Here is a 23,596-nt window from a genome sequence, read left to right as displayed (position 1 = left end):
CCAAATACCAACTTTCCTATTTATCTTTTCCGTGGTTATTTTGCTTTCTCCTTTTTTTTTTTTTTTATATATTTTAGTTTTAAGTGCAAAAACTCAAACGACACTTCTTTACTTCTCTTGGAATAACCTACGTTCTGCCAGCTTTTATGAACCAAAGAAACGTTTTGGTTACTCATCATCAAGACCTATAATAACTAACCAGAATTAAAACACATCAGAATTTGAAAAGCCTATCACTAGATAAATTGGAGACTATAAAATTGATATTATAATGTGGTTTCTCTTGAATTTCCTATTCGAGTTCTTCATTTCAATCAACTAACTTCCTAGATTAGAAACCAAAGCATTATCCACTAAATAAGTTGATTCTTATATAAGGACATATGAATTGTTTGCATTATATATACGAAGCTTCGAAAGCGAGATGTCAGCAAAAATTTGTGAAATTGTCGATTTGCTAGAACACAGAAATTTCCAGTATTCGAACTTCGCGATGACGACTTTCCGGTTACGAACGAACTCTTCCCCAAGGTATTCTATACGTTTGTGATAGTCTCTCTTTATAATCTCTCTGTAATTTTATTGCGGGACTTTTCCTTTCTTCGTTTTCATCTTTAAAGCTTTACTTAGTTTTTTTTTTTTTTTTGTACTTTCTTTTCAACTCAACGCAAAATAATATGGTGATCAATATTCATCTGAGTTCTCAGAGAATCATTCCAATTTTGTGATACAACTGCTCTTATCTCTATGATCTTATCGCTTTCAATGGTATCCTCTGTGACTCCCCTCTGTGCTAAACTGATAAGAGAGGGTGATAAGATGTTGATACAGTAGAAATATTTATTTGGGGAAATAATCAAAACTATAAAAAAAATTGAAAGAAAAACTGGGTTAAAAAAAGGATTTGTTTAAGTAGTTATTTTGGCGGGATTCAGTATGCCATGGAGAGGGCTGCAAATTTTGAGGGTGCGAGAAATTAAAAGGAAAAGAAAGAGAACAGTAAAAAGTAAAGAAAAAAATAAGGAAAGGAAGAAAGAAATGAGAACGGAAAGAAAACAACTGCAGAAAATTCGAATTGCGAATCACTTTTGATCGCATTTTTTCCTCTTCTTTAATTTCTATATTGATATAAAGTAAAGAACAAAAATTAAAAATCAAGTAACTTATTTTACAAAAATCTATATTTATAAAAATTGGGGAAGTTATTATTAAAACTCAAGATAGGTAAAGATGTCTTTTTTTGGTCAAAGATAGTTAAAGATGTCTAATAATTATGTGAATAGTATAATTTTAAACTACTGAGTCTGAGTTTTTTCTATTTCCCTTTTTATTTTCAAGTATATCATTTACTATTTATTTTAATTTTCTCTTTGCAGGTTCACAAGCATATACTTTCATGATCTATTTGATAGATTCTGGAGGTTTAGAACATACACTCGCGTGCAATATTCTTATACTTACGGCAACATCAAACATCATTTCAGTCAATGCAATTTTCGTCTCACTTCTTATACTTATTTAGAGAAAAGAGATATATATCACCAAATTAGGAAGAAAAAGAGGGATTTTATTTTATTTTTATGCCTTACAAATCAACAGTCGTATTTTATCAGTCGTTTAAAGTATTTAAAGCATTTGTTGAAGTATTGTGTTGGAACATTTGGATGCCTCTATCTTGTAAGTTGTAACATGTATAGGGCTTGAAGTATGGAAATTGGGCACTTGGTTTGTAATTGAAAATAATTTATAGTAGTAATATAATCAATTCATAGGATTAAATTTTGTATGCATATAAATAAGATTTTCTCTTTTATCTCAACTAAATTTAGAAGAAAAATAATAATTATATACTACATAGAAAAAAGAAAGAGAATGAAAGAATAGCTTGAAAAGGGTTAAAGAAGAACAACTGAGAGGAGAATGGAACCATGGTTAAACTAGTTTTTAGCTAAGGAAATCTTGTCCATTGATTGGTTAGTACGTCACATGTCAGAAAATCAACACCCTATTGAATAATACTGGACCAAACATCACTGGGATCCTGACCCTTCATTTTGCGTCTCAAATCTTCGATAACTCCTTTCCATTGCTTCAAGAGCGTTTCTGCCCATAAAAGATGTGCTATTTTGCATCATTAAAATAAACATAGATGTAACATATCCTGTAGAATTGTTTATGGTGGGGATAAATAGAGATTCGTTATGCAATGATTAATTGTATAGGGATTGTTAAATGCTGATTAATAATGAAGAGATTGTAACGTGAAGTAATGGTGAACACCTACGGGTGCCTTGTAAACCCATAATCTTCGGCTAAAACTTAGGTATATAGCATAAGTTTCCTTGATTAGTATTCCAGCGTGACAAAATCATTAAATATGTGATTATAATTTAATTCTTACATGAACGTGTATTTAAGCAACTTTAGATTTATATTTTTGTTCTTTATTAGTTATCCTATTAAAATTTGAGCATCGCGCTCTTAAATTTACGGCATCAATGCAAGAATTAGATTCTTCCTCATTGAACGAATATTTCTTCAAGTGATCAAGGCTTGTGTTTAAATGTTCATTGATAGCTTTTCTGCCCATCCACTCCTTCCTCCGTGATGACAGATCGCTGCTAGTGAGCTTTGATTTTAAATGGATCCAATGAATATGTTTTTTCATATTTTGGATCTCCATAATAACGTGAGGAATGATACGGTTATATCTGACAAAAGCACTAATTTTCGCCTAACAAAAAGAACAAAAAACGCGAAAATCAAACATGTTGTAGTATTAATAAACATAGAAACCGTAAAGAAAACGGAGAAATTGATCATCGATGATCAAAGGACAAATGTTAAAAAGAAGAGTATTCGAAATTGAAATAACACAACAAACCATTTATTTTGCAATAAAAACAGAACGTAAAAGCGGATGCATTAAATGATGATCACGATACAGTTAATTAGATGTAACTGTATCTTCTTGGTGTCCTGAATAAGTCCAGAGCTGCCTCTCTTCCTCGTGCCTCAATCTGAGCGCGAAGTTGAGCTGCAATAATCTGCTCATGAGCTTCATTTACTGAATTTATCGTTTCCACTGTTGGATTTGGATTTGGACTCGGACGCTGCTGTCTGGGGAAAACACCAACTTCAGGACTAATTGCGCACTGTAAGTGCGACCCAAAATCACAACAAGCACAATAGTACAACCAACTTTCCCTGTTCATTATGACATTGCAGATATCACAAACATATTCGATATTTTTATCTTGGTAAGGAGAACCGAAGTGGAGTCCCAATTGATGCGGGTGTTTGTCAACAATTATTGAGCTTGGACAAGAAGCACATTGCAAGTGAATATCAAATTCACAACAAGCACAGCTAAAGCAAGATCCATTGCCAGCAGAGCCACAAGCCTTGCAAGTATAAGAACGACTCGAGTAAGTTGGCATTGGGAGAAGGGTTAAAGGGTGGGAAGGATGAGATGAATGATTGAGAAAACGAGGAGCGTTGAAGCAGTTTTCGTGAAGGAAATACTGGCAGCTATTGCAGCCATAGAATGGCTTATTTCTATTGCTTGGTTTCTCACAAGCATTGCAAGTGAGAGTTTCAGCTTCAGTTGGATTCACAGGTTTCAAGATGTGGGGATGACTGAAGTGTTGTTTACCTTGAGAAGTCGAATCTCTACTCTGATTCTGTCTTCCCATTGAGTTTCCTTGTAATTTTGTCTAATAAGGATCAATATATTGGAGAGGTAGCAAGTTCAGTGATTAAACTAATTCGTGTTTGTTTTTATAGCGACTATGATAATAGCAACTTGGCCGCGTTTTTTTCCTTCAACGACTTTGCTTTCATATTCCTTTACTAAGTCTTCTCTGTGATAACAATATAATTTGTCCAATTGCTATACAAAAGTATTATCTCAATAGCTGTAGCATATTGACTGACTTTGCTGTAATTAACCACCGGATAATAAAATGCAGAGCGTCGTATTTTGAATTAGACTAATTAAAACACTGCCTTCTTGTTTGTTTTTGAAGCCAACGCCCGAAGAAGCATGATTTGTGAAGGAGGATGTATTCATCGGTGCTTAATTTCCTTTTTCATTTTTCTTCTGGCTTTATAGGTAGTCGTGTGTGATATGAATCGTAAGTTCAATCCACCGCAATTTCGCAATTCAAGTTGACTTACATCATTCATACTAATACCTACACACAACGAGAGGAATGATATTTGTTATAACAATTAAACTTATAATGTGGTTTTAAAGATTCGTGATTTCGCCTAATACTAATTGATAAATATAAAGATTAAATAATAGAAATTTTTTAAACAGAGTCCACAATTTAAGGAATTAATTTTGAACCATATTAGTCTATCCATATTTCTTTCCCATCATTAATCTATACTTACTATCTTTATGAAAGTTCCCGCTTTTAAAATACACTTTTTCATTATTGTATCAAACACAGTCTTAGTAAATTCACATTTTTATTCCATGTTTGAAGGTGTATACATACATATTAACTTTTTACAATGTAATTTTAAATATATACATATGTAATGAATATATTATGTATATTTGCCTATACCGAACGTGTTTATGTCTATTCAACGTATAATTTTGCATGCATAACGTATAAAAAAATATACATATTCAATATATGTTTATGTATATTTAGTATATAATTACATATACTTGATGAGATCAATATATAGTTTAAGTATATTTGACATTTGAAATATATACTCCGTATATATGATATATTTTAAATTTATATTTGATGTACATTATGAACAATAACATATAAGTGTATAAATATACTATTAGCATATTGAAACACACACATTTACTATGGAAATAATTTTAAGTTTACAGATTCATAAAATACTTATAATATTTCACTCATCTAATTATATTTTTATTACTATATGTGAAAATAACAACTAAAAAAATTAAAATAAGTGATACTTTCCTTTGGAGGATTCGTACATGTATGCCTTTTGGTTTGTGGCATTAATGTTAGAAGAGAGATGTGTGTTGAAGGTAATTAAATGGGCTGTATAATCTTATCAAACATTTTGGTAGAGATGAGTATTAATATGACTAATTTTCGGTAATTAATAGGGCTGATTTTGGGTCCTTTGTTTAATTAGAATCTGTTCATGGAAACTTGATTTTTGGTCCAGCATTATATGTTTTGGTCAGGACTGTAATTAATTAGGTGCTAGTTTGTTAATCACTAATTCCTGCTAGGAATCTGAAATTTTTTCTTGAATATTGGCTAATTATGTTTTTTCCTCTTAAAATTTTGAAGAGCACTAAACGTACATGATTTCGGGAAAATGTTGTAATTGTAAATGAATGTGTTCTTTTTGGAATAAAACAAAAGTAATGATCTTTATTTAAATATTATTTAAGAAGTAACTGACAATGTAAAAAACTCAAAAAAAGAAGGAGAAAAATAATTGGGAAAGTTTCATAATATAAGACTCACTTTCACGATTATATCAAATATTCAAAAAGTATTATACCCTATACCTCCAAATATTCCCACATTTCTGAAACATACGTCAGTAACCTTAAACTCTAATTTCCTCCCTCCCACCTATCAAATTCCCTTCTTTTAGCTTTTCTGGTTTCATGATCTTTTATTTTGGCAAGACTGCAGCTTTAACCCTTGTGTTATAGGGCTAGTGCCTATATTAGTCCCAGTCTCAGTTGTTGTGCACAAATTATGTGTGGAACACTGTTGCAATGACGGGGTTTAGAAGGAAAAAACTAAGGCTTAAAGATCGGGAAGAACTTATTTTCACTGCTGTGCATGATTAAATTTTGAAATTATTCTTATTATCTACGCCCATTTTCAAATTCTCCTACTTTATTTTGTTCCTTTTACTTTGTTATCTAAAATTCGGTTTGTTGCCTACTATTTTATTTGAATTATCAGAAATTTATTATTTTTTAGAGTGAACATTGACAACTTATTGAACTTACCTAATATATGTGAGCTATAGTCAGTTATTGTTAGTTGAGGAGAAGAGTTAGTTAGTCAATTATAGTGGTTTGTAGGACCCAGTAGTTAAGTAACTAGAGTTAAGTTAGTACAGAGTTTTTTTTTTTGGTGTAAAAGATGCATATTATATAATATTAAGGTGGTTCGTTACAAGGAGTAGAAGGCATTAAAACCAACATTCTAGGGGGGACGACCTCTGGATGGGTCGTAACAAAAAGGGGGTTCTGGGGGTAAACTAGTAGTAGTGACTGTTTCTGGAGGGTAACAAACAACCCCGTTGCGGGTGCTAGTTTGACTGTGTGGGGTTAGTTTTCTAACAAAAAGACTTCCCAAACGGTGTCTTAAAGCAGCTGCTGTACAAAGTGCGGTGGTTGAGCAAAAACAGTGATGTTTGGTGAAGCCTCCATCTGCAAACCATGTTTAGCTAAGGAGTCAGCTACCCGATTTTGTTCCCTGTACGTGTGAAGGATATTCGGATCATGCAGTCGAGCGATCAAATACCTGCAATCAAGGATAATGTTAGCATAAAGTGGATGAGAGGAATGGAGTATAGGAAGAAGGGCCTTAGCATCTAAATTGACTTCCAAGTGTGTGTAGCCGTTAGTAAAAGCGGCCGTGATATAGTGCTAAGAGCTCAGCTTCCATGCTTCCATGTACTAAGCGATGTCCCGCAAAGCCCAAAAGCCAATTACCCGAGCGGTCCCGGATGACTCCACCAATTCCCCCATGAGTAGTGTGTTGTGAGGAGGAGCCATCAGTATTAAGTGTAAAGTAACATGTACGAGGAGGATGCCACTTGATATGCATAGGGGTTCGGGAGGAGGTAGGGCAGGGGGGGGGGTCGCGAGATAGTAGAACTCCGCAGCCATTTTAAGGATGAGAGACGCGGAGAGGGGTTGGTGATGGTTTCGAAAAAGCTTACTATTACGGGCCAACCAAATGTGCCAAAGAGCAAAGGGAATAAGGATGTCGTTAGGGATATTTAAGGGATTCGGCACGTGAGTTTGGAAAAGAAGTTGATGAAGCAAAAAGATTGGAGAGCCAAAGTTGTGCAGAAGTTCTGTAGTTGTTGGTAGCATGGATAACTGTAATCAAAGATGGACAGCAGCTAGACACTGAAGGAATAAATAAATCGTTGTTTCAGGGTGGGTGAGGCAGATGGCGCAAGTGTCATTAGGGAGGAAACCTATGTGGTGATAATGACTGGCAGTAGGGAGGCGGTTATGGCTAATTAGCCAGAGGAAGTGTTTGATTTTTTGCGGGAGTCGGAGTTTTCATATCCAATGAAACGACTTATTTTGTGTTGAAGGTTCCGCCGGAAGCTAGAGTCCAGGCAAAAGAGTAAGGGTTTGTAGTGTGAGTGGGGATATATATATTGAGAATATGTTGTAGGAGTGTTGAGGGTAGTTCAAAAGGGACGTTTGCATTTGGATTTGGATTTGAACGTTGCTGTCTCGGGAAAATGCCAACTTCAGGAGTAGTTGCACACTGTTAGTGCGATGCAAAATCACAACCAGCGCAATAGTACAACCAACTGTCCCTATTCATTATGACATTGCAAATATCACAAACATATGTGATATCCTTATCATTGTAAGGAGAACCGAAGAGGAGCTCCAGCTATTGCAGCCATAGAAATTTGGCTGGTTATTATTATTTGGCTTTTCAGAAGCATTGCAAGTGAGAGTTTCAGATTCTGTTGGATTCACAATTTTCAAGTTGTGGGGATGGCTGAAATGTTGTTTACCTTCAGATGTTGCACCTGTTCGTTTCTCTCTTCCCATTTTCCTTTTAACTTTGTTAGATAAGTAATCAATAAAGGGTGTACGATAGAATTAACAGAGAGCGAGCAAGTTTTCAGTGAGATTACACTAAATCGTAGTACTAGTCTTTATAGCTATTATTTTACCGTATATGACTATAGCAACTTGGAATATTGAACTCTTTTATTCTTTTCTCAACTCATCTCCGGCAACATTTAGGCCAATTGCTATACTAAATTTCTGTCTAACCAGCTGTAGAATTTTGACTGACTCAGCTGTTATCCATTATCCAATGTCAACTAAAATGGCAAGCATCTCGGCATTTTGACTTTTACTAAACGTAGCCTTCTTGTTTGTTTTTATAGTTTAAATCTTGAAGGTTTTTAAATCATTACTCCATTAGAGTTTAAGCTCTATGAATCGACGGTAGTGTAACAAATATTTATATAATCAAGTCATTTATAAGGCCATTACATATAGCATGTATAACTTATTTAAATTTTATACATATTGGTAGGTGTGAGGGAGCTAGGATTACAGAGATGCGCTAGCAGTGCTAATTTCCGTTTTTCTATCTGGCTAGTGTTCGTGGTTGTAGCAGGTTGTAATTATTTTTATTTTCCAGATTACTACGAGCCCGTTTAGACATAAAATAAAAAATTCTTTTTTCCAAAAATTTTTCACTTTTTTTCCAAAATCAGCGTTTGTTCATAAAATTTCCAATTTTCACTTGAAGATGCATTTTAAAAAACTCCAAATAACTATTTTTCAAAATTTTCACTCAAACCACTCACAAAACTTCAAAAACAACCCAAAATTATATTCATGTCCAGACACAACTCTAAATTTTAAATACCATTTTCACTTGAAAAAAATTATCACATTTTTTTGGAATTTTACAATTTTTATGTCCAAACGCCCACTAGTTTTACTTATTATCTGCAACTACCTATAGTAATCTTTTTTCTGACCTCATAATGGTTAAATCTATTTTACATTGTCAAGTGTATCAAAGTTAAACTTTATAAATAAAGTTAAATCCACCAATTTGGGCAACTTAATAACCAATTGGAACGTCAATTTTATATTGAAGTTCATGGAAGTTGCGGCACTGAGTCCACTGCTGACTTTTGCTCCTTATCAGGTTGGCATTCGATCTTCATTATCATACGTTCACCGATTAATAATTCATGTAGACCAGTTCAAATAAATCTCTTTCATTCTTCTGGACGTTGAAGTTCTGATTATATATTGGATCGTTGAAACTAACTTACAAAACGAGTGGACATCTGAATTCATTATTTTGATCGTATACACATTAGAAAGGATGGATGGAATGACGAGCACTGTCTATCAGTTTTAGGCTAAAAGGATGGATGGAATGACGAGCACTGTCTTATGCGCTCACTGCTATTTCCTTCTTTCTGCCCATCGAATCCCATATATTCATTAATTTAGCTTTTCTGATTTCATCTTTTATTTAGGGAAAATTGCACTTTAAACCCTTGTGTTACAGGACTCGTGCATTTGAGTCCTCTAATCTCAATTTTGCGCACAACATAACTTTCCTTTATTTTTAATGCGCATTTAAAATTTTCTGTGATGCAAGTGTAAAAGGTAAAAACAAACAATCAATTAACTCATTAATACAATTTTCTGATCAGAATTCTTAAAAGCTGAAAGTTAAAGATTTGATGTAAATACTCTACTTTCCATGACAACTTTCATAGTATGTCTAATTAAAGTCGAAGATTTTATGTGCTCAACGGAGGACAAAATGCGGGAAGCGGAGGAGTACAGATACATCAATAAGGAGGTGTAAGAGGTTGTCTTTCGTGGGTCTTATATGAGGTAGAGGTATGCCAAAAAAGTATTGGGTAGAGGTGATTAGGCAAGATGTAGCTTTGCTTCAGCTGACTGAGGGACATTACCCTTGATAAGAAGGTGTGCAGGTCGAGGATTAAGGTTGTAGGTTAGTAGGTAGATGTGTTGTGTTTCCGAATATTTTCAATGTTACTAGTGGCAGTCTAGTATTCTGATATTGTAGATTTCTATCACTACACGTTGTTCCTTTTTGCCTTGTTTCCTTTTATCTTGTTCTCGTTATTGCTTGTTGATATTGCTCTTTTCTCATTTTTCCTCATGTCAAGGGTCTATTGGAAATAGCCTCTCTACATCCACTGTAGGAGTAAGGTCTGCATATTATCTATCCTCCTCGTACCCTACTTGTAGGACTATACTAGGTTTTTTTTTATATTGTTGTTGTTGCTGTAATGGAAATCTAAAGCACTAAAAGACGTTGACCATGACGTGGATGTCAAGTTGATAAAAATTGCTACACGGTTCGTATGTATTATTATATAATATCTATGAACGTGTGTTGCACGTTAATAATGGTACGTGATGATTTAAATATTTATTTATATAAAGGAACAATAAATGTAACGACCCGACCGGTCGTTTTGAGCTCTAGCGCATCGCTCAGCAGTTTGAGACCATGAGCAGCTTCACTTCAGGTATTATGACTTGTACGCATGGTCGGAATTGAATTTCGGGAAGTTCGGAGTTGATTTGGAAAGAGAATTCTCATTTCGGAAGCTTTAAGTTGAAAGAATTGACTACTATTGGATTTTTGAGTAAACGACCTCGAAATCGGGATTCGAAGGTTCGAGCAAGTTCGTATGATAATTTCGGACTTAGGCGTATGTCTCGATCGGGTTTTGGAAGACCCGAAAATGTTTCAGCACCTATTGTGGAAGTTAGTATTTTTGGAAGAATTTCATAAGTTTGGGTTGAAATGCATTTCAGTGTTATCAATGTTTGTTTGGGATTCCGAGTCTAGGAATAGCTCCGTATGGTGACTCTGGTGTTGGGAGAGCGATCGGAAGTGAATTCGGAGGTCCGTGGGTCATTTTGGAGTCATTTGGCTAAAGATAGAAATTTGAAGGTTTTCGAGAAGTTTGACCGGACGTGAACTTTTTGATATCGGTGTTGGAATCCAATTCCGGAAGTTGGAGTAGGTCTGTAATGTCAAATGTAACTTGTGTGCAAAATTTGAGATCAATTGGACGTGATTTGATAGGTTTCGACATCGAATGTAGAAGTTTGAAGTTCTAAAGTTCTTCTAAAATTCATTAAGCTTGAATTGGGGTGCGATTCATGATTTCGATATTGTTTGATGTGATTTGAGGCCTCGAGCAGGTCCATGTTATGTTATGAGACTGGTTTGTGTGATTGGAGGGGGCCTCGGGGGCCTCGGGTGTGTTTCGGGGTGGTTTCAGATCATTTCAGGCTATTTTGCAATAGCTGATACTGGTATCTGGTGTTGTTCTTCGCGTTTGTGAGGATCCTCCCGCGTTCGCGAAGAAGGATTTGACTTCGGGGACTCTGTTCTTCGCGTTCACGAAGAAGGAAATTTCTATTGCACTGGTTTGACTTTGAAGACTCATATCTCGCAATCTATAAGGAATTTGAAGATGATCCAAAAATGAAAGTTGTAGCTCTTTGTTTCTAGTTTTCAGAAAAGTAACCATTTGTCATTTGTAGTTTTGTACAAAAGGTTATGTCTATTATACTAGAGGTTATCTGAGAAGAGTTTGGAAAATACTTTTTGGGAATTTTCTTCTTCGCGAATGCGGTGGGGGTCTCGCGAATGCAAAGAAGAGTTGTCTGGGCAGTGTATAAGTGTAAAGAAATGGGTTTGGCTCATTTCATCTCATTTCCTCCATGGGAGCCGACCTAGGAGCGATTTTGGAGCTCCATTTTCATCATCCATGTCAAAGTAAGTGATTCCCACCTATTGCAAGTTAATTACTTGGATTATATCTAGATTTTAACATGGAAAATCATGTAAATTAGTAGAAATTTTAGGATTCTGAAGAAAACCTAGGAAATTTGTATTCTTGGATTTTGACCACGATTTTGGACATGAAATTGAGAGCCAATTATATATTTGAGTTCGTGAAGTTGTGGGTAAACTTTATCTTCGAAAGATTTCGGAATCCGGGTACGTGGGCCCGAGGGTGATTTTGTCAATTTTTCGAGCGGAGTTGGAATTTTATATAAATTGAATTGTTATGAGTATTAGGGTGTATTTTCATTGATTTGCCCGTTATTTGGCTAGTTTTAGAGCGTTACGGCATCGATTTGAGTCGTCGGAAGGGTCTTGGAAGCCGGTTATTGAACTTCGGAGCGAGGCAAGTCTCCTTTCTAACCTTGTAAGAGGGAATTGTCCCCATAGGTAAAATAATTGATTATGTGCTCCTATTTGTGGGGGCTACGTATGCACGAGATGACAAGAGTCCGTGTGTATCTACTATTACGTTTAAGTCTGGGTAGTCTAGGACCCAAAAACATGCTATACCTGAAATATTTGTAATCTTATTGATAACTGAAATTGCCTAAATCATATTGAATTAGTAAAAGAATTTCTAAAAAGGGTTAAACCTCATTTTCTTATATCGTTAGAAGAGAATTGACTTCTCCTTGGATTAATGTTTCTTGATGAATTCTTAATTGATTGTTTGAATGTGTTTATCTATGAGTACCTGCTTCGCACGTATGATTCGCAAGCGGGGTAACAGATGCATCTATGGTTCGCGCCATTCGACCCTCAGGCAGTGCACAATTTAAATATTTGTTGGATCGGGCCGTACGACCTCGGCATGATTTGTGCATGCTTGCAATGCTTACTTGAGATTTACAAATTGATATTGCCTCTCTGGTCTGAGATAAATTGATAAATAATTGATTATGAATTTGGAGACTTCTAAATATAAAAATGAATGTTTACTTGTTTCTTGACTTACTTGAGTTTACTGCCATTTTTAATAAATCCATGATTATTCGCATTATTAATATATTATTATTGGACCACTAGTAAGTGTCGAAGTCAACCTCTCGTCTTAACTTCTTCGAGGTTAGACGGGATACTTACTGGGTACACGTTGTTTTTGTACTCATACTACACTTGCTGTGCATTTTTGTTGCACGGGCACATGTATGTCTAGTGGCCTAGTTTGGCGCAGCGACATGGTTGATACGGAGACTTAGGTGACTGCACCTCTTAAGACAACCCGCAGCCAGCAAAGTCTCCTTCAGAGTATTATACTGTATTTTCTTTTCTGCCCAATTTGTATTCCGGACAGTTGTTGTATTACATTATTTCCTAAAAATTGCTCATGCACCTGTGACACCGGGTTCTGGGATGATAATGGGGTATTCTTGTTAGGACCAAAAAAATCAGGTGTCATGCGAAAGTTAGCAAAGCAAACCTTGAATGACGATAAATCATACAACAAGGAGAAATATACCAAAAGAGAGACAAACATATAACGTGGTTCGGTCAACTGACCAACATCCACGGTGGAGATAAGCAATCTACAATGTAAAAGAGAGTACAAAATATCGATAGAACAACCTTACGAAGAGGCAAACACTAGTGACACACTAACACTTGTCCCGTAAAGTTCTCCCCCCTAAACACAACTCTCAATGTGGCTACATTGTGGATGCTGTTGAATAAGAAGGACAAATCTTCAATTTATAGTACTCCAAACCTTTTTCTACAAGAAAATGGACTAGCCAAATATGGAAGAATTATATTCTCCCTCTAGGAAAAGAAAAACCCAATAATGGTTAATATGTTGTCCTTTCCTTCGTGATATAGGAAAACTAATTATGGTAAGAAAATCTGGACAAACACCTAACAATTCTCTCCCTTGGTCAGAATTTTCTGACAAAATAAACTTGATCCACCTTCTTCACATAGCCTTCAGCATGTCACATCTCCAAATCTCCACTATAAAGTTTGTCTCAACGTGCGTAGTACACCGGTCAAATTTTTCAGACAAAAATCATGATTATCGTCAAATAGGTTGCGGGTAGAACTAAACCCGCCAAGATGAACCTGTCTTGAACCTTGCTCTGATACCACTTGTTAGGACCGAAAAACTTAGGTGTCATCCGAAAGCTAGCAAAGCAAACCTTGAACGACGATAAATCATACAACAAAGAGAAATATACCAAAAGAGACACAAACATATAACGTGGTTCGGTCAACTGACCTACATCCACGACGGAGATGAGCAATTCACTATATAAAAGAGAGTACAAAATATCGAGAGAACTGTAAGCACGTGATTTTTGCCCTATATGAGAATTACTCCCAAAAAATTCAAAAATAAAATGATTTTCTTTGGTGTGCAATTTTGTGATATTTTGTGATATTTTGAATAATTATTTGTATTTGTCTATGCGTGTTTATTTGCTAATTTAATAAAAAAATACAAAAATATGTCGCATTTTGCATGTAGGATTTAATTCTACAATTGTTGGTAATTAAATTTGTTTTACAAAAATTAAAAAACTACAAAAACAGGCATCGTTTGCATTTTTAGCATTTAATGTCCAAATATACAATTTTATGCTTAATTATTACTTAATTGGGCGTTAATTGATATTGGGAGTTAATTTGCGCTTTTATAACTTAATTTAATTATTAATAATAGTTTAAGTATTTTTATAATTTAGTTTTAGAGAAATAAAAGAATAAAAGAGAGCGAAAATATAAAGGCATTTCAGTCCTCTGTTTTACGGTCTTTCTTTGGACCGTAATGTGGGTTTTTTGGATAGGCTTAGAAAGAAAGGGTATTAAAGGCTCAAAAACAAATCAAATTTGGGGTTCAAAATTACAACCTTCGAAATCATATTTGTTTACAACAAGCACAACCTTTGCCCCAGTTTCTTGCTTGGGGATTATTTATTATTATATATATTTTTTTAAATTTTTTGTTACACTATGCACACCATGCACACTATGCACCCTATGACCGAGCCGTGAGGCGCCTACGTATCCTCTTTGAGGAATCAGGTCAAACGTAGTTCCCAATTCCTCTTTTTTCATTTGACTTTCTTTTGTTTTTTTGTTATCATTTTTCTTTTCTTTTCCTTTTTTCGTTTTTTTTTTGATTTTTTTTTCTTTACCTTCCAAGCTCGTATTTCCTAGTCGTTGTTATTGATTCCGAATGAGGGGTATGAAAGAAAAATAAATAAGGCTCAAAAGGGGTGACAAAGGATAAAGTGTTTAGGTAGCAGAACAAAATGCCTTCGTCATTCCAGTCCTCAAAACATGTCAAGTGCAAACAACACAATTGAACATAGATTTATAGTCTCTTCCGATGGTGCTGGACTTGACAATTATGTTAAACACTTGCTTTTTCATTTGTCATTTCTAAAGCACTGCTGGGTGACACTCTCACTCTCATGAACGATCCTCATGCCAATTTGGCGAATCTTGCATTTAACGGTTTTCTTTATGTTTTACTTGCCCCAGTTCCACATGACTCGGGCTTCAAATAATCTCAAACCGTTCTTATTTCCTTTAAATGCTTTGATCACCTTCCCAGGGTTTTATGATTAACTTTTAAGGTTAAGCCCAAACTGTGTGCGCATGTCATGTCACTAGAATCGGCACTGAACAAAAATGATAAAAGGACCAAACAAAGAGATGACTGGAAATAAAGAAAGACCGGATTTTGTATTAGACTACCGGTGAAATGGTTTAAATAACAAAACAAACAAAACAATCCAGAACAAAATCCTAAAACAAACTGGACAAGACAATATCCGACTTATAACCCTAATAATCCAAACAACATAAATGTCAACAAAATAAGCCACCACAAGCTTCTCTCTTGTTAACCAAGGAACAGAGCGTCCTTCCACTTTATCAAGACTGGCATCTTAGCCACTGAGCTTTGCATCGATACTGTCGAATTTGTCTCATAATCTTGTTTAAGTTTAATATAGGAATTGTTTGTTGTAATGTTGTTAGAATTGATTTTAAGTTCAATATGATTGAAGTTAGAAATCAAAATATACTTGTTTGTTGTAGTTGTTGAATCCGAAAATAGGATTGTTTGTTGCTAAAATATTGTTCAATCAAATTTTAGTTGTTCTTTGTTGTTCAATTTGTGTTCATGTGATTTGTTGTTGAAATGTTGTTAAAATCGTGTTCATGTGATATTGTTGTTATGATGTTCATCCGTGTTCATATTGTTGTTTGAACATTGTTAGAAATTGATCATATTGTCTATATTTTGGTTAAGTTTGATTAATTGATGTGTTATAGCTGATGGGTAGTTTGGTAATTTATAGTACTTTCGGGGGTAAAATAGTAATTTGCAATAGGGTCAGAGGGGTAGTTTAGGAATTGTACATTTTGTAATTGTTTATATGAAGCATGGGGGACCAAATAAAATGGGGTGGGTTGTGATATGGTTATTTATCAATTTTCATAATAAAATAAACTGGGTTTCAAAGGTTGAAAGATGACCAACAAACTCAAAAATCAAACAACCCATATATTCTAGCCAAAAGATTTATAACCTCAAAACAAAAAGGCCAGCTTCCTTTCCCCATTTGACAAATGCAACCAAACGGCTATTTTTGCAAATGTGCCCCCTTCCAAATCTCACATGAATTTTGAGGCCGGGGAGGATTATTTTGACACTTTACAAACTTGTCCGTTCTTTTACGAAAATAACCTTTTGACGATTGAAAGATACTCTAAGGCTATTTCGGCAAGAACGGTTTTAAGACGCGGTCGAAGCTGGCTCGGCTTTATTTTGACCAAAAATTCAAATGGTATTCACCTAACCGCTGACTCTTTGTTGTTTTTTTTTTTCAAATTACAATAAAAACCGGGTGTTGTAAACACGGCCCTTCAGCACCTCGGGGACGAAGATTTTTAAGGCTGTGTGGGTCAACTAGACCAAAAATCCTAAACATGACCCAAAAGGTGGCTGTTTATGCAAAGTCAGCCTTCCGGCGTCCCTTTCGGGAACATTCGGCTATGTCTTGATAAAACAGCGTCACCCGACTTATTTATGACAAAATTAAAATTTGACATGTTTTTATTGGCTATTTTTAGCAAAAGGGGAGGTTGGACACCACTAGACTTATTTATGACAAAATAAAAATTTTTGACACGTTTTTTATTTATTTTTTTGTTTTTGGCTTTTTTAGCAAAAAGGGGGTTGGACCCGATGAGGGTTGCCTACGTATCTCACATCCGGTGAGAATCAAACCCGCGTAGTTCGGGTAAATTAACCGAACTATTTTAAAACATGACTCTTTTCCATTTTTATTTTTTCCTGGCAAGACAATCTATTTTCCTTTTCTATTTTTGAAAAAGACAAAATAACGATTTTTTTTTCATTTTCAATAAAACAATCTATTTTTCCAAAAATAAAAGACTCTTTTTTTCTATATTTTTTAGTAAAACAAAATAAAATATTTTCCTCTTTTTTTTTCAAAATTTCGGCAGAGTTTCGCCAGTAATTGGTCATTGATTTTTTCTAAAATAATCAATTAACTCCCTAACTGATATATTCTTTTTCCCCTTTTTTTCTTTTTTTTTTCCTTCAATTTTCCAACATTCCCGAGATTCAGAAACCGGTCAACATGCAAGTTCGAAACAAATATATGTACAGAGCAAGTAGGATGCATCAGAATGGTCTTTTCATTTCAGGTTGCTAGTCCTAGACGGACCCAACCCCTGTGTTGAGTCCCCTAAGTCAAATGCAACGTGATGCAAATAAGCGTTCCTACTAGGGATCCGGCATGAGGTTTCGTTATACTAGGTTTATAACCTGGGTATATGTTCTAGACTGTGTACCCAAGCGGACAACTCGAGTCGAGGAGGGGGCAACTTACCGGGAACCAAAAGGCCATCCGGCTTCGTAACTTGTCCGACCTCTTTCTTATTTCAGGGTATAACACTAACAGAATAGGGAGTCTCAACCAGTAAGCACATCCCCGGAGGTGAAGAGAGAAGGGTTCGGCACAGTTTATATATACAGTCAAATAATATCAAAGCGGTAAAAGCAGCATTTAGCACATTAGGCTAGACAATATGATCAATTTCTAACAATGTTCAAACAACAATATGAACACGGATGAACATCATAACAACAATATCACATGAACACGATTTTAACAACATTTCAACAACAAATCACATGAACACAAATTGAACAACAAAGAACAACTAAAATTTGATTGAACAATATTTTAGCAACAAACAATCCTATTTTCGGATTCAACAACTACAACAAACAAGTATATTTAGATTTCTAACTTCAATCATATTGAACTTAAAATCAATTCTAACAACATTACAACAAACAATTCCTATATTAAACTTAAACAAGATTACGAGACAAATTCAAGAAATAATCATAAATGATAAACAAGAAATCAAACTATACAAAATTCGGATTCAAGACCATCCAAACAAAGTATGAACATGAATGAATCTATTTTAACACAACAAACATGACGGATTAAACGATTAAATCAATATATTTCCTTTAACACAACTAAATTCTTTTAGACAAATAACAAGATCGACGAATAAACAATTATGAACTTAAGCTTGAACTTAACAATATTAACAATTTCTAACAATACATAAACTCATGAAACAAATTGAAAAAATAGTTAATTAAATTTCAATTTGAATCTAACAAACATCAAACTAACAAATATTTACTTAAACAATAATACAAACATGAAATGAATATGAAAACAACTAATTAAACTTCTATTTTGAAATCTGAAAATTAATTTAACAAAACAACATGAACACACTAGAAAATTATTTCAACGATGAATCAACGAACAAGACAAGGATTATCATTTAACGATTTTGGATCCGGAAAATATCCAACAAAAATATGAACAAAAATAAAACTTAGAACAACTAACCTAAGATGAACAACGACGAACTTTGATTGTAAACAAATCTGTCCGAGCCTCAATCAAAGCTCGAACGAAGGACGACGAAGACAAGAAGAAGTAGAAGCAGCCCGCAGCTACTGCCGCGACGAGCAGCAGCAGCAGTCCGTCCAACACCTGCTGCGACGAGCAGCAGCAGCACGACATCGAGAAGCAGAAGCAGCGGCGAAGGAAGGAGGAGAAGCAGCGGCGACGAAGGAGCTTTGTCAACGGACTATGGTGAAGCAATGGCGTTTGGTCGACGTTGAACAGCAGCAGCAGTGGGGTGTCGAGCAGCAGCAATGTCGACGCGTGCCAGCAGCAGCTGGAAGAAAACGAAGCAACAGTGGCATGACGACGATAGTCGTTTGGAGTGAAGAACGAAGAAGAGCAGCCGCTGCGTGTGTGCTTTTTCCGTTGTATATGTGTGTGTATGTGTTGACGTGTGTGTGTGGCATGAGGGTGAGGGGGAAAGGGCAGCCATGGTTGAGCTTTTAGGGGGAAGCCATTGATGCTAAAGAGAAACTTTGGAGAAGAAGAAGCAAAAGTGGGTGGGGGGATGACTTAGGTCTTTTTAGGGTTTTTTCTTCCTTTTTTTTTATTTTGTTTGTAAAATAATAGGGGTGTTGGGTTATGGACTGGGTCGACCCAGTTCGAAATGGACTGGGTCGTAGGGAAGGTTGGGCCATTTTTTGGGCCTGTGGCTTGAAATCGAAGAAGAGGCCCAATTCCGACTTTCTTTATATTTTCGCTCTCTTTTCTTCTTTTATTTCTCTAAAACTAAATTATAAAAATACTTAAACTATTATTAAGAATTAAATTAAGTTATAAAAGCGCAAATTAACTCCCAATATCAATTAACGCCCAATTAAGTAATAATTAAGCATAAAATTGTATATTTGGACATTAAATGCTAAAAATGCAAACGATGCCTATTTTTGTAGTTTTTTAATTTTTGTAAAACAAATTTAATTACTAACAATTGTAGAATTAAATCCTACATGCAAAATGCGACATATTTTTGTATTTTTTATTAATTTAGCAAATAAACACGCATAGACAAATACAAATAATTATTCAAAATATCACAAAATATCACAAAATTGCACACCAAAGAAAATTATTTTATTTTTGAATTTTTTGGGAGTAATTCTCATATAGGGCAAAAATCACGTGCTTACAGCTGCCCCTCTTTGCCCGAAGACACGAAGGGTTTTCGTGCAAAGATAAAGCGAGCGATTTTTGCCCCTCCGAGTACTCCGTGTGAAGCATTTTTTTGAAAAAGATTTGACCGAACCTTTGCTTCAAAGGTTTCCTACATATCCTGGGCTAAACAGGAATCAGGTCAATGTAGTTCGGGAAATTTTGGTAGCTGGGAATACCGTGAGACTGCAATGTTACTGTTGTTGCATGCTATTACTACTGCTAACCGATCTCCTTGTTACACCTTGCTTAAAAGAAAACAAGAAGCTAGGCTAGAGTACAATTTGTTTTTGTTGCCTTGCTTCCTTGTCTGCTTGCATTTCTTCCGGTGCTTTTCTTCTTTTGACACATATACTTGAAACGAGCGCCAGGATGAGTTATAAGAAGAAGTCTTGAACACAGGACAAGGGGGAGAGAGAACAGATAAGAGAAAAATACACAGATACGAGAGAGAGAAACAAATCTGAAAATAAGAGAGAGAAAAGGGCTGAACATTTAAGAGATAAAAATTCCGAAAAATATTTAAGCTTTCAAATAAAAAAACCTAAAAAAAACATTCTGCTTTCTTTGTTTGAAATCAGAATTAATTGTTGTTTCATCAAAGCTGGAAGCTTTTTTTTTTTTTGGATTACTACTCCACCGGTCTGTTACTGGGTTGTTACTGTTGCTGGGCTATTGTTGCTGTGTTGTACTGATTTTACTACTGCTGCTGATTCTCATATTCATTTTCTTTTGCTTCCAATATCAGGTACACAACTGAAAAGCTGGTTATTGTAATCCGAAATATGAAGCGTGAATACATATGAAGAATGAAAATTTGAAGTTTTAATTTCGTTTTTTTCTTTGTTCCTTTTGTTGATTGTATTTAAGCTATTTTATGAATTACTAAATAATAACTGGAATAAGAAAATAATATCATAAGTTAGTCTGTAATAAATCGGTTCGGCAAAATAGGTTAATTCACTAGTTATGAAGGCTTCAAGATTATAGGTTGATCATGAACAAGTAGCTAAATTTAGCTAAGACACGATTTTAAATTAAACATCGTAAATTAGGCATTAAGGCATGACTTGAGCTTAAACAATATTAGAAGAACGTTTAAGTCTAATAAACTTTCTAATAAGCTTTAGTAATTATGGTTAAATTTAGTTTCAAATGATTGTGAATAATTAATCTCAATAATATTTTTTTAAAAATAACAATGCTGAGTTTTAATCTAGCTATATTTGTTTATTTTGAATATTAGTTGTTGAATTTTTATTTAATTTATAATTTTCGAAATTAAGAATAAAATTCCTTTTTCATCAATATTTGTATTAACCAAGCAATTAGCGTGTCATGTTTTCTTAAATAATAATAATAATAAAAAAACGTAATTAATTAGGATTTTCTTTATTCATTTTAGAGACTAATTTTAAATAGCAAAATGTAGTCGCTTTAAGATTTATCCATTTAGGAAAATAAATGAGATGAGCCTCGCTTAATAAAATGTATAGACTGCGGGGCCCTCAATAAATGTACATTTAATTGCTTAGAATTAAGGAGGAGTCGTTTTAGCAAATTTTACGGCCCTACCCCAAAGTAATAAATCGCTAATTGCTTTAGGCGCGATATAATAATAATACATTCTTAAACACGGGTATGCATTTATGCGACCCAAATCCAAATCCCAAAACATTGAATAAAAATACGTTCCGGATCGTGGATGTATTTTATGTGACCCAATCCAAAGACATGTTTTTAAACGATGTTCACATTCTTTAAAAAATATAATAATGTAAGCGGTAAAAAGATAAAACTTGCACATGAGTCCATATTTGTATAAAATCAGACAATCAAGCCAGATATAACAGTTGAGCGACCGTGCTAGAACCACGGAACTCGGGAATGCCTAACACCTTCTCCCGGGTTAACAGAATTCCTTATCCGGATTTCTGGTGCGCAGACTGTAATACAGAGTCATTCTTTTCCTCGATTCGGGATTAAAATAGGTGACTTGGGACACCCTAAATCTCCCAAGTGACGACTCTGAAATAAAGAAATAAATCCCGTTTCGACTGTCCTTTAATTGGAAAAAACTCCCACGCACCCTCGCGGGGGCGGAAAAAGGAGGTGTGACAGCTCTGGCGACTCCGTTGGGGACATTTTTATGAAAACCCAGAACCACTGGTTTGGGTTAGAAATTCGAGCTTAGATAAATTGTTATATTTGGCTTTATCTGATTTTTACATGTTTGAGCCTAATGTGCTAAATGCTGCTTTTACCGCTTTGATATTATTTGACTGTATATATAAACTGTGCCGAACCCTTCTCTCTTCACCTCCGGGGATGTGCTTACTGGTTGAGACTCCCTATTCTGTTAGTGTTATACCCTGAAATAAGAAAGAGGTCGGACAAGTTACGAAGCCGGATGGCCTTTTGGTTCCCGGTAAGTTGCCCCCTCCTCGACTCGAGTTGTCCGCTCGGGTACACAGTCTAGTACACTGACCATGGTTTTGAATATAGAATACGTAGGCACCTCACGGCTCGGTCATAGGGTGCATAGTGTGCATAGTGTGCATGGTGTGCATAGTGTAACAAAAAATTTAAAAAAAAATATATAATAATAATAAATAATCCCCAAGCAAGAAACTGGGGCAAAGGTTGCGCTTGTTGTAAACAAATATGATTTCGAAGGTTGTAATTTTGAACCCCAAATTTGATTTATTTTTTAGCCTTTAATACCCTTTCTTTCTAAGCCTATCCAAAAAACCCACATTACGGTCCAAAGAAAGACCTTCTGACCAGTCTGCAAAAGATGCCAAGTCAGACAAATGAGAGTCTTACCGGCGAACATAACATTCTGTCCCACAGTAGAAAGGACTCTAATCTCCAGCAGAGAGAGTCATACCGGCAACACTCCAAATCCCCAGCTGGAAAGTGATACAAATGAGAGAGTCTTATCGGTGAAAATCTTCACGGACACCATAAGGCGATGAAAGCTGAGAGAAAAACCAAAATGAGAGAGACTTGATAGTGAAAACCCTTCGGGCACTACAAGTCGAATAAGATTGAGAATCAGATGGGGAATTGCCAATTGAAGGTCTTGTAAGACGATTGACGACGGAAGATAGGCCACAAATGCATGCCATGACCATTAGAGTCGGTGTCTGTGTTTGATAGGTTTTTATTTATAGTTTCTTTTGTTACAAAGTCATCTTTTTCATTTGTCTTTTATTCTGTTCCTTTTTTTATCTTTTTCCTTTCATAGAAAAACTCCCCAATAGAGTCTGTCTGGTCAAAACAAGTGTGAATTGACTTCAAAATATGCCATCAGCTTTCCAATTATGCAAGATAAGATCTGACTAGTACATCCAAGTGGTATAGTCAGCGAGGAACAAACGCGAGGCCAGTGTCAAAAAAGATATCCCCAGCAAAAGGGAATTGACAAAAGGATTGACAAGTGTCAAGAGGGATACCCTTGCCGAAATCAAAGGTTATAAACCTCAAGGCCAAGGCCCGTTGAACAAAGCAAGGAGAGCAGTGAGCATGATTTGGGGAAATTCATACTAGACTAAAAGGTCGGGGAAATGCCAGCTTCCGAGCTATGCCACAAAAGAAGAGGGATATCCCTAGCAGAAAGGGATTATCCCCAGCAAATAATATCATCCCCAACAAGTTGTGAAGCGTAGAGCAAGGAAGGAGAAAAGGAAAAGCCATCCCAGTAGGAGTATCACAACCAACCACCACGTTAACGATGTTCACATTCTTTAAAAAATATAATAATGTAAGCGGTAAAAAAATAAAACTTGCACATGAGTCCATATTTGTATAAAATCAAATAATCAAGCCAGATATAACAGTTGA

The 23,596-nt window shown here is 35.3% G+C and overlaps 1 protein-coding gene across 1 annotated transcript; it reads right to left on the bottom strand.

The window, feature by feature from the left end:
* Positions 1-2,798: 2,798 nt before the first annotated feature.
* On the bottom strand, positions 2,799-3,750 carry LOC107825342 (protein VACUOLELESS GAMETOPHYTES-like). Its single transcript, XM_016652189.2, has one exon. It carries the CDS (start codon positions 3,693-3,695, stop codon positions 2,952-2,954), a length of 744 nt encoding a protein of 247 aa, XP_016507675.1. The 5' UTR covers positions 3,696-3,750; the 3' UTR covers positions 2,799-2,951.
* Positions 3,751-23,596: the final 19,846 nt, after the last annotated feature.

The sequence above is a fragment of the Nicotiana tabacum genome, chromosome 7 (genome assembly GCF_000715075.1).
Source record: "Nicotiana tabacum cultivar K326 chromosome 7, ASM71507v2, whole genome shotgun sequence".
Classification (NCBI taxonomy): domain Eukaryota; kingdom Viridiplantae; phylum Streptophyta; class Magnoliopsida; order Solanales; family Solanaceae; genus Nicotiana; species Nicotiana tabacum.
The sequence above is the reverse complement of the archived record's forward strand: the minus strand, read 5'-3'. Positions and strand labels throughout refer to the sequence as shown.

What these genes read in the sequence shown, in the direction of transcription:
- LOC107825342 (XM_016652189.2), bottom strand. Translation starts at nt 3,695, where the DNA reads ATGGGAAGACAGAATCAGAGTAGAGATTCGACTTCTCAAGGTAAACAA.